We start from the raw sequence: 12,228 nt of genomic DNA, 5'->3' as shown, positions 1-12,228 counted from the left end.
CAACAGAGGGTCCAAAATACCCACCTAGGCCCTCCCCATTAACACAACCTGAAGTCGGAAGGGCGAGACAAAACAAGAAGTAATTCAGGAGCAGAGATGCTAACCCAGGATACAGTAGAAAAGATGTTGGCTCTCTTCAAGCTACAGTAAGCTCTGTGGTGCTCAAATACTGGAGCACGAGGGAAGCTTTAAAAAACCAAAACCAACCTATATTAGGGCTGCACCATTCACACACCAATCCTTGGAACGTCCCTAAGTGTTTCTTTGGGACTACTGCTTTGACAGTAAGTCAAAAGTCTTTATTGTTTTATCGTATTTAAGATGCCTGAATAGATCCTGCAGCCTCCTTATGATGCTCCAGCCGTAAGGAAACAGTCATATAATTTACAAAGGAATTAACAGGGCCAGCGTCTCAATGAAATGACAACTCTAACACAAACCGAGGGCACAAAATTTCAACGCTGTATTCCACCAAAAGGACTTCCATTGCTCCTAAACATGCATTTACGTCCAGAAACACACACCTTTCTCATAGCATTCAGGTACGGAGCTTCAACGTATCTTTCAGTTTATGTAAAACGTCCATATGAATGAAGTGAATTTACCATGAAACTAAAGCAAGTGTCAGTGGTAGACTGTTTTGACATGTCAAGACAGACGACTATGAACTTTAAAACCTCCCTCTTCTGCTTTATTGACAGGTAAATTGTTCAAAAATGTTCTCACAATTCAATAATTACAAAGACTTAGACTTACATTAAAAAAGTAAAAACCAGAAAACCCCCAAAGCAGTAGTGTCCAGCTCTAACTGAGCCCCTTTATCAAGAATCTGAGAAAAAGAGCAAGTACTGTCGAACACTTAACGTAACAGGATTAAATGTTGACTAGAACACTCAGTTTAAACTAAAGATAAGTGCACGTCTATACAGTGTTTCAGAAAAGAACATTAGCCATTGGTATACCATTAGCCCATTTAAACCAAATTTTAAATAAGTGACATCCAACTGTCAAAAAATTGGCACAGAAGGCACACTAGTGTGACAATGACAAACTGGATATGCCAGCCACTGAATTAATTACAAGCTTTTAATGAAACATGGTCACAAATCTTTGATTACTAAATGTATAATACATGGAAGCATGAGATTAAATATACACGCAAAACATCACCACTGCACGTGGGCCATAGCAAAATATACAGGAGTGTGTTGTGCATTTTTCTACATGATCAATACTCGATTAATAATCATGGGGTCTTCATGCAGGTGAGGATACAATTAATGAGAAAAGCAGCACCCCCAGTTACAGATCCTTCACGTTCCACTTTGGTAGCCAATAAAACAGACTGATGTTTTAGTGCGATATAGTCCCTTAGATCAAGCAGACTTCAAGGGCAATGCGTCCACAAGAAGGCTTGCTAGCTAAACAATGTAGTGTCCTTACACCAAAAAACCCAGGAGAAATAACTTCTCAGAAGGAGACAGGCAGGAACTAGGAGTAAAATTTTTTTTCACAGCAGTAATTACCTATGTTTTAAAAGCCCTGACTAATGACTGATTGATGAGGACTAAAAAGCAGGGTATAGGTAAAAGATAACTGGCAGTAGTCCTATGTACAAGACTAAAAAGTTGGTAGAAAGATAGAAAGACAGTTATGCAGCTGTATATGTAATGGCTAAAAGAATTAAAAGGCCACAAAACTATAACCAACTTTTAACTTCCTGGTGATTCTATTGAAGCTGGAAATGACCTACAGCTTCCTAGCATTCTCCTTAAGATTTAGGAAACAAAGAGTTACGGGAGAAAGGAAAAGTGTATTCATCTGAGGATGTAACTAGACCTGCTCGCATTTCCTATTTAGAGGTCCAAATTGTGTCTAAAAGGATTTCCTGCTAATGAGACATTACATCATTCTATAGAAAAATAATATTCCTGATATTGTAGCAACATTATCAGTATCTCTCTCTATTTCTTTTTCGGCATAAGAATAAGACTATTTACTGGTGGCCTTAAATGCTCCTATGCAATAAAACTGTCACAGCTGTGCAGAAAGGAATCAACCGTAACTGAGCAGTGAACAATTCTGCATAAAAAGCTCAATCACTATTTAGTAAAGAATTTTCTTCATTTTAATAGTTTGTATCTACAATCTGGATATATAATTATTCTTGTACAACACTAGAGATTCAGTGTCAGTCTTGGCACTAGCATCTGAGACAGCTTTGCCCTGCTCTTGGAATACTCCATGGAGTAGTGGATGATTGAAGCCAGAATGGTGAGAGCAGTAGTGTTATGCATCACAGGTTGACTGGTCCAGTCCATCCAGCGTAAGCTGATTCCTATGAGGAGAGTTGGGACTTGGGGGACCACTCGGATTTGAGCTGTTGGATGGAGTAGAATGTTTGGTGGAGTCTGAATCAGGCTGTTAATGAGAAACATAAAAAAAAAAAAATTTGCTTACTTAAAATCAATTCTTCACACTGAAAAGCTTTCAAAGGCACTCAAAATTTGGGGTGAGCAACACCTACAAAGCAGTGTGTATTAGATTCAATTCATAGCTAAACATTCATACAAGTAATTCCATTATTATCAACAGGCTGCAGTGTAGTCCCTGAAGGTGACCTTCTGATGTACCAGGAATTATGGCAAAGTACGTGGAAACTGCTACATCTCAGGCTTCTCTCCTTTAGCCATTGAAAAACTTTCCTGATGGAATGCATCCATCTGTCCACTGTTGCTCTGGATTTACCACCCTGTGTTTTCCAAGCAATTTTTATAGCCCAGGAGCAGATCTGTCTGCCCATACAAACCAAGTAACAATTACAGTCAAATCATCTTCAGTTTGGTGAGAAGGAAAGAAACAAGCATATGAACTGCTTACAAAACAGCAACAGTGACAAGCATGTGAAATGCCTGACAAAAGAGCGAAGGCTGCCAAGTATCAGGCTGGAGATCTGGAAACAGAATATGTTTACTGGAGACACCCTATGTCAATGTCTAATAAAGACAGTCTATCCACAGTTATTTCCCCAGCGTTACACTGGTTGTTGGGTATTTGCCTTCACAGATTGGTCTCACTTCAACAGGATGGCTGGCAAGAGTCCCCGCTATTTTTGGTGAGCTGCAACTCTGAGCACTGCACACGTTCACTGCTGACGAAATACTGCATTTCAGGAAAAACTGGTACCGTTGCAGCAAGTTATTTTCAAGAAAGGGAATATACGTTTAGCAAATTGATTGAAAGGTAAGACCCTTCAAGAATGCGGTTCACAAGGTTTTGCATGGCTCAGACAATAATAAGATCATACATAACAAGATTATCCTAACATGATCCAGTTCATGCTGCGATAAAGCCAAAAGCCATGGGAAAAATAGTATAAAGCCAAAAGGTGTTATTAAAGCCTCCCTTTCTGAGTTTCAAACTACTCTTTGTTTTAATTCAAGAAGTCGTAAGAAATTGTAAGACCTATCGAAAAAGAAAATACTATTGTAAAAACCTTAGAATGCACCATTACTTGTGCCTACAAACAGCAATTATTAGACCATGGAATGTAACGGAATTTGAGAAGGATGCTGTACAATAACTAACTCGAATGACATAGACTGTCATCAGCACCTCTGAAAACCCAGGCAGTTTCAAAACCTGCTGTGTTTACAGACCCCTATTTTCACATGCTTTTAATGGCTTACTAAAGGTGATAAAGGAAATGGGAGCATGGCTGTGATCAGAACTCTGAGCACACGCTTTGACTTGCAGTGTCCTAAGGCATCCTGCAGAGCTCTGGTTTCAGAAAAGCACCCTTCAAAATCCAGAACATTATATGGGCCTGTAGTTGGGTACCAAAAAGTGCTAAAAAGAGGCAAAGACCTTGATCTAGGAATTTGCCTCCCAGGAATAATTCCTAACACTTTCCTTGCACAGGCAGTGCTTGCGCAAAGCTTGGAAGAAGCTATACCCATGATAAAGCAAGGAAACAGAACTCATACATCTTCTCTCCTTAGATTCAGGGACGCCAGTTTTGTACAGCCAAGACATTTTCAATCTGGTGACTACTGGCGTATACTTTTACTCCTGTTATAAACAGTTCTATGTTTTTTTAAAATATAATTCCTTCTCAAGTTACATGACAAAGTATCTTCCTTAAGGCAGCACAGAAAATTACTTAACTAGTTGTATTACTTTGCTATTCTATGCTAATAGCCTAGAGAACATTTTTAGGAGCTTTGAGGACATTTCATCAATTAGTCAAATTTCCCTTGCCTACAAAGCTTAATCCAAGACATAATACTTCTTAAAATACCACCATAAAAAGATCTTTTCACAGCTTTGCTTTTGTGCTGGCACATCTAACTTGTAATCATATATTACAGACTGGAGAAAACATTTGTGGAAGGAAAACATCTCCATAAAGAACTCAGTCTTTATGAAGTATTTCCTCAGAAATTTAATTTATTGGAAAAAGAAAACAAATCTACAGCAACAGGATAGCATCAGTCTCCATTTAATAACAGCTACTTTACCTCTTTGTCGAACTCCTGGTCAGGATCAGACATACTTCGGGAAGGCATGGCTCCTCCCACATCACTGCCACCTGGAGAGGAAGAAGGAAAAAAAACAAAAGGCAGGTTTACACCTCCTGTTGAAACCATAAATTACAGCTCAGAAGTGACAAGCTTGCGTCCAGCCTTACTTGACGAGGGCCATGAAATATAGGTTTTGTTCCTCTGCTGCTGCTGCCGTGAGACATTAGCTGTAGATGGACATGGTTTTTCATCCTGTGCAGGAGGTAGGACACTCTATAGTTGAAATGAAAGACCTTGTTAGCCAGCAACAAAAGCTATCCTACTAGGAGTTGTTACTCATGAAAACTTTACTGTGCTTTTGAAGCTATTACAACCCAGTGTTGGTAGAAAAACTGAACTTACTTGACCACATCCACATATTTTCAGTAACAGACACAAACCCTGAGAAAGACAGAGAAAGAACTAAGCCCCATAGCAGCCACTGGAACCTGTCAGCCAGCAAACCCTCTATTAAAGGGGCAGGGACTGTACCAACAGTTCTGCTTTCCTTCCTCCTCCTGCTGAAAGGACAAATGCATTACCCTCATATACGCTAGCTGAGAAGGACAAGAGAAAGCCTGACTAGCAGCTATAAACAGAGGGTATAGATCATAAAAGTGTACCTTTGCACCTTCCTCTCATGGATTTAACACTAATAGCTCACCAAATGCTGTATTTGTTAAATACAAAATAAAAATAATGCCTATAAAGCACTGCAACTTACGTGCATTTTAATTACCTCCACAGCATCAGTTTTTCCCCCCCTTGTTTTTGCTCTAGAATTGGCAAAGTGCCACAAGCACACCATTCCAGTTCCTAACAGTTTGTAGCTACTCCTACCCTTGCTAGGGAAGCAGAGGAGGGACAGGAAGAGGAAGAAAGCAGAGGGGAGCCTTGCAGTGAGGAATGGTCACTCTGGAGAAAGATTTCAGCAGAGATACAGCTCATGTGATAGACATGCTCAAAGCCTGTTGGAGGTGATATCAGAGCAGAATGTTGAGAGGATGAGGACGAAGGAAATTCATTCTGTTATTTTAAGAAGTCAAACAAGGAAAAGGAAGGAGGAGAGACTGATTATTTACAAACTACTAACAAGCTCCTCGCAGTGATATCTATCTCTTTCAGTCTCATAAGTCAGCTAACAGTATTTCCTTGCACAGGATTTACAAGCATTGCTCATCACGAAGGTCCACCTTTCTCAAAATGATTAAAAGAAAAATCTGGTACAGAGATAATACTTGAGCTCCTTATTGCTCATCTTCACAGTTTTTTGAGCAAGAATAAAGGCACATACACCTCCCTCCCTTTTAAATGTATTTTACCAGTGGGAGGTCCATGAGAACCTGCATTCCATCTCCTGGTCCCATATGAGCCACGTGGTTGAAATTCGTTGGGTTAGAAATCATCTTTGACCTTAGCTCAGGGTCTCTAAGCATTTCCCTAAAAGAACAGAGTGGTTTTTACTATTAGCATTCCCAGTCTGCATGTTATCATGTATAGTAAGTTACACACCACGATTAAATTCTTACCGCCTTTGTTGCAATCGCTCTTCCTCAGGAACCTTAAATACAAATCTTCTTTTGCTCCTAGTCCGAAGCATTTGCTTCTTGCTATTGTCAGATGTTTCTGGCACACTGAGGACAGCTCCTGCTGTAATATCACAACACAATTTCACATACATAGGTACACCTTGACCCAGACGCATCCAATACAAGTTTCATCTCATGCAAAGGTAACGTGACTTAAAATTACTCAGCTTTGTATCATTTTCCCATTTCTCCCCTTGGGCAGTACTCACCTGCAAACTTGTTCTTGAAATATATTAGTCTTGGTGGCTCGCAGTTGAGGAGATTCAGCGTGCCGTCCATGTTTAATGGTCTGATCTGTTTTGAGGAAGGAGACAGAGAATTAACTCAAGCCTAACATACACTGTGAAGAAATATCTAATTTGGAATTAACCCAATGAAGATCTATATTCAAAGAGAATTACTTACCCTTCGCAGACCAATAGTCTGGACCCATTCCATAGTGTTGACATCAAAAACATCAACACCATACTCACTATATACTGTTACATATGAAGAATTGCAACCTGCGTAGATTAAAAACAAACAGAAAACCCTAATGTGGTTTCAGGAAGTCCAGAACTGACACATATTTGAGCACATTTCAATAGTTAAAAGTTTTCCACTATGTGCAAGACATATTTTAAAACACTTTTTCCCAGCCCCACTTTCAAACAGGTATTTTTGTGATAATAGATTTGCTAACAACTGCCAGCATCATGGAAAGACTTAAGTTTGACCCTTTCAGTATTTTTAAACTTCATATTATGATTTCATGAAATTGCAAAAAAGTTTTCAGATGCATACGAATTTGCTACTTGGTAGGAACCGAGCAGCTATCTTTTCTACAGATGCAGATTACTTCATTTCGGAAGCAGCAAACTAACTATACATCTGCTCTGTGCACGGGAAAAGAGGGCCACCATCTGTGAGGTGGGTCATGAAGTCATGATGTGGATCTGTTCTCAATTTCCTTCCTCTTTTGCTAACAATTATCTAGATTTAGATATTAGTGTGCAAGTTACTTTTATCAGGTTAACCAGGAAAATGTCACAATGTGTAAAGCCCACAACCCATTTTCTCTTTTATTTATTTTTTTTTAAAACGTAAAAGGCAGACAAGTTTATTGTAGGTCAAATGAAAAGCAGAGATCCCTAGAGCCTCATATCAACATGCATCTGCTCGTGTAAAGACTGTGTCCTGATGTAAAAAGCGGTTACTAGAAATTTATGGGAGCTAATAGGGAAAAGAGCTGCTTCAACAAACAAAAGAAAAATTACCTAGTAGGTCACTAAAAATACATCACAGAATCTCCTGAGAAGAACTGAAGTAAGGTTGCCATGCCATTTTTTAAATTTGTTCACAGAAAGCCTTGGACAGCCGTCATAAGTATGTATCCCAGAAATTATGTACGGTCAAGTAGTTATTAGATGGGGTCACAGTTGGCTTGGCTGTCCAAATCAAGGGAGACCACTGAGCATTCAGAAAGAAACACCAACTGCTTCTGCCTGGCCAGCTGGTAGCCAAGGCCAGCACTTACCAGTCAGAGCTGATAAGCTGGATCAGATCTCAGCTGGTTCCCAGAGACATATGATAGTGTCTGCACTGGGCTTGCTCATGCTACAGCTTGGAGACCTGCTGGCTCCCAGTCTTTGCACTGCGCTCAAGTTAAGCAGTCCCACAACGCCTGCACTGACTCAGCACAGAACCAGCACGTGAAGCTGGTTTAACTGCAACCTGGACAGGCCACCCGAGGTAATGGAGCTGACTGCGCTAGCGCAGACCTCGGCCTCTCCTAGCATGAGGGACTGAACGTCCTAGAGACAAATTCTCCACCATATCCTAACACTTCTCTGTGACATGGTCCTTTACCACAGCAGAAACTGCAACAGGGGGAGAAACCACTTCCACTTTGACTAGCTCCTGATGGGGCAGTTAAAAAAAAAGCCTACAACACTAGTGGCAGACACCAGGACTGAGGAAGGAGGACCAGGCTAATGAAAAGGGAAGTAATCCAGTTTCCTTTGGCAGCAGCAAACGTTGCTCCTTCTACAAAAACAGCCCCAGGCTAACACCACTCAGGACTGCACACACAAGGATGCTGTACAACAGTTTACAGTAAGAACAGCTGGTAATAATAACAAAACCATTAACTAGCAAGTCTAGTTTGCTGAAATGCAAAAAACTGTAAAGCTGATAAAGGAAAAGGAAACATTAGCTTTGGCTAATGGTGTTTTAAAGTAAATTTGCAACTACATTGTTTCCTTGGGCCTTTGCTTTGGAATTCTGGACAGAATTAGGTCAAAGTAAAAAAAGCAAACAATCTCAGTTCAAGACAATTAAAATTAAACAAACTGCTATCAGGGCCTGACCTGATCAAACCAGCATGCACCTGACTGCTTGCTGTACTGTTCAAACAAAAAGCTACTTCTTGCCTTCAATCATTCAAAACATTTCAATTGCTATTTGAGCTCCAAATAGAAATCCCAGTTTTATCACAAACTGCCTTTGACTACCAAATACTGAAAAATGCTCTGCATGTGCTTCTGTCCTAACTAGCTGCTAAGTCAATGCTCCTGAAATGAAAAGAGTGGTTGAAAAATTACCCTCCACCTGCCTATATTATTTTTGGAAATTCTCCCCCTAAAAACAAAACCAAAAGGAGAAAAAGTGCTACCAGTTCTACCAAACCCAAAATTTTTACTGCTTATTTTGTGATCTTCATGAACCTTTAGAGTTGTTCTTCAACCTTCTATTGTACTTTGAGTATAGGACACAGAGGACATCCTACAGACACCTAGACATTTACACTCTCTAGGGGAGCAAAAATCTTCACAGAATTTCACAGACCAGTAGTCTTGCACTGTCCTGCCTCCAGGACTACTCTCTGTAAAAGTTGTTTTGCATTCCATATTTTGTTCTTCTGTGTCCTGTAACAAGACAGAGCTTCTCTTCTTGCAGCATCCAGGATCTCAGTCCAGGAGATCATAAAGTCCAAAACTACCATTAGGAAGAACTATGTATCCTGTTAACTCATCAAAACTTCAATTGTAGGGATTGAAAGACAAACCAAAGCAAAATAGAATACAATGCTGATTATTTCAAGACAAGTAAAGCAGCAACAGGGATATGGCAACAGAAAAACATATACATACTACAGGCAACAGGAGTTGCAGGCCACATTAGTTCCTGCATGCGTGACCTTCGACCTTGCGAATCGACGTACACTCCCATATGGCTGAAGCAAAGCAGGTATTCCTCATTACTGAGCTCCACAGCACAAAGGGCATCAAAAGACTGCTGTGAGAGGAAGATAAGCGAGGGGTCATTAGGATTTACCAGGTTTATAGATTGTCCATCTCCCTGGATGGTCAACAGAGAGAACCCAGACTGGTAGCCAACACAGAGCTTGTCCTTGAACACTGTCATCCACTGTACAGTTCCTGGAGCCTGAATTTCACTGAATTTTTTGTGGAAAGGTTTAGTTCTGTGAATTTCATAGCAAAAAACTTGTCGTTTAACAGCCACAAACAAACAAGTTGAAGAACTCTTCTTTAGTGTTCCAGTTGTAATCAATTGGCAGCCTTTAGTTTCTGCAAGCTTAATGTCAAAGTTTCCTTCTGACCCATCCAGAGAGGCCCAGGGGTAAAGATGAACATGATGGTTCCGACCACAGATGAGGATGATAATTTTCTCTTTGGGAGCAAGCTCTATCTGGTACACCTTCTTGCAGTCAGCAGCTCGGACTATCACTGCAAAGGAAAGAAAAGCTGCCCTAAGTTAAACAAGAAAACCATCAGGCCTGGAAACATTGCAGCGTCACATACTGATGTCTGAAAATGAATCTAAACACAGACACCAGGTAAGAAAGAGCACTTATTACATATTTGATGCTCTGTTACTAACTCTTAGAACAAATGAGGAAACAAAGCATTCCTGTGACTCTATTGAGTTACAGGATACAAAGTCTCAGCAACTCGACAGAAAAAGGCTGCTTAACATCTGGGATAAATGGAGAGTTTTTTTATATAGTGTCATCTGTACTATCTATACACTGCAAGATGCTCTCTATCTTCTGAAATGGGTCCCACCTTCAGGAAAGTATCGGTATCTTCAGTAAACTATGGAGGAAGACCAAATTAGCAAAACACAAAGAAAAGAAACAGGAAGTATTTAATGCTGATAATGGAGGATACAAATTTCTGTACTGCCGGCAAATGTCTCAGCCTAATACAAAAGCAGTACAGTAAGTGGGTGTTAAGCACCTATATGGAAAGGTAAAAAAAGCTGTGTGAGATGGGAAAAGGATAAGAAGAAATGGGCTTAAGCTGCAGGAAAAGATGTTTAGGACAGGCACCAGGAAAAGCCTTCTCACAGTAAGGACTAGTTAGGCTGCCCACGGAAACTAGTTTCACTGTTTGAAGTGTTTTTTAAAACTGAGTTAGAGGCAGCTAAGGGGGTTATGTACAATGTGTTCTGCTTTTGGGATTGTGGGTATACAGGCACTTTCAGGAAAGCAGTGAGCATTTCATGGGTTACAGGTAGAAGAGGCTAAGCGATTCCAAACTAGGAAACCTAGTACGCATAAGCTAATTATATTAAAATGTTACTTTCATTTTTCTGTTAGCATTCAAAATATCTGTGAATGATAATAATAATAATAAAAAAGAAATATTAACTGGAATTTATATGCATTTTTTTCAGTAACAGTTGAGTAACTTTGCCAAGTTACCAAATTCTGTAAATTCTGTAACAAGACTTTGGCTGTTTAAATCACAAAGCTTTTGTGGCATCCTCCCACTTGCACAAATAGATGATATGTCTGAAGAAACATTCTATGAAATAACCAGCTGTTGGAACTTTGCCACCAAGATTATTTTTTTTCCCCCCCTAGCTCTAACTCCAGCTTACAGTTTACACTATTTGTCAAGAACTAAGTGATATTCTGACCAAAGACCTTTGATATTAGCAGCTGGCAGTTAATTAACACTGAAAATTACAACTGCCATAAAATGGAAAAGAAATTACAATTTATAAAAATGTTATTAACACGTAGGAACTGGACACAGAAAACTCCTGCAAAACGTCTTTTAACTTAAACCCAAAACTTACAATTCATTTTCACATTTACATATGACACAGTGATACAGATAATTGTTCCTTTATGAAATGACCTTTCAAATTAAATGTACGATTTTCTTTTATGCAAGAAGCTGTACTGGAATCTTTGGAATTATCTGCATCTATAGTTACGTTTATATCTAAGTACTTACAGAATGATGACCACTGGAAGTTTACTCAAAGGAATGGCATTTATTACTGCCAAAAAGAATTTAAAATATCTGTTTTCTCCATGTATAAAGCAGTTTCTCCTGGAACTGGACAATGGCTTATTCTAAGCAAACGGAAGCAATAACGTTTTGCTTTTTGCCCCAAAACCACATCCCTAACTTCATTTGATTTTGCACATCAAGTCTTTCAGAACCTGTACTCACTGCTTTACTCACTGAAATGCAAGTTTAGCATGACTGCAATCCAACTGTCAAATCGCTACAAACTAAATTGCCTTGAAAAAGGAAATTAAAATTCTTCCAAAGCTATATTTAAAGAAGTATCCTTTTTGAAATTTGAATGACAATGACTAAAAACAGTCAAAAGGATATTTCAGGAGTGTCTCAGTGATTTTTCCAAGCTGAAAAAGGCACCTTTTATTTTTACAAATCTGTATCACTGACTTCAATATCCTCAACTTCCAGATAGTTAAAAGACACCAGAAGAACCTAAGCTCAGACTTTATAAACAAAGTGAAAAAAAGGTGAAGAAAGCATTAGGTCTTTTGTTAGAAACAATCCTATCAGACAGCCATGGCTGTTAGCTCTTACACCACAGAAAGTATGGATTTAGAATGTTGTCTAAATTTAGAGTGCCTAATGAGTTATAAGAAAGTATGAATTTCACAAGGTATGTTTGGTGCTTTTAAAGTCAGAGAGAAAGAAATAACTTGGAAGAGATAAATAGTAGTAGATTACTGTGTCCTAAATCTGCATTGCTTCTTGAAAATATATTACTTAACTTCTGTAAAAAAAATGTTTAAAATTGCA

At 39.2% G+C, this 12,228-nt stretch overlaps 1 protein-coding gene across 15 annotated transcripts in view; it reads right to left on the bottom strand.

The window, feature by feature from the left end:
* Positions 1 to 666: 666 nt before the first annotated feature.
* CDC42BPB (CDC42 binding protein kinase beta) overlaps positions 667 to 12,228 on the bottom strand; it is a 98,657-nt gene continuing 87,095 nt past the window's right edge. For 6 of the 15 annotated variants that reach the window (XM_055715248.1, XM_055715250.1, XM_055715257.1 and 3 more), the window contains 9 exons: positions 9,283 to 9,879; positions 6,557 to 6,654; positions 6,361 to 6,445; positions 6,092 to 6,212; positions 5,885 to 6,002; positions 4,926 to 4,964; positions 4,691 to 4,796; positions 4,521 to 4,591; positions 667 to 2,421 (listed from right to left, as the gene is read on the bottom strand). In XM_055715248.1, the coding sequence (XP_055571223.1) occupies positions 2,290 to 2,421; positions 4,521 to 4,591; positions 4,691 to 4,796; positions 4,926 to 4,964; positions 5,885 to 6,002; positions 6,092 to 6,212; positions 6,361 to 6,445; positions 6,557 to 6,654; positions 9,283 to 9,879 (1,367 nt within the window). In that variant the 3' untranslated portion in view covers positions 667 to 2,289. Of the gene's footprint in view, positions 2,422 to 4,520; positions 4,592 to 4,690; positions 4,797 to 4,925; positions 4,965 to 5,884; positions 6,003 to 6,091; positions 6,213 to 6,360; positions 6,446 to 6,556; positions 6,655 to 9,282; positions 9,880 to 12,228 lie in introns of those variants that run through there. The other 9 variants (XM_055715251.1, XM_055715256.1, XM_055715258.1 and 6 more) reach the window with 4 other exon arrangements.

The sequence above is a fragment of the Falco cherrug genome, chromosome 7 (genome assembly GCF_023634085.1).
Source record: "Falco cherrug isolate bFalChe1 chromosome 7, bFalChe1.pri, whole genome shotgun sequence".
Taxonomy (NCBI): domain Eukaryota; kingdom Metazoa; phylum Chordata; class Aves; order Falconiformes; family Falconidae; genus Falco; species Falco cherrug.
The sequence above is the reverse complement of the archived record's forward strand: the minus strand, read 5'-3'. Positions and strand labels throughout refer to the sequence as shown.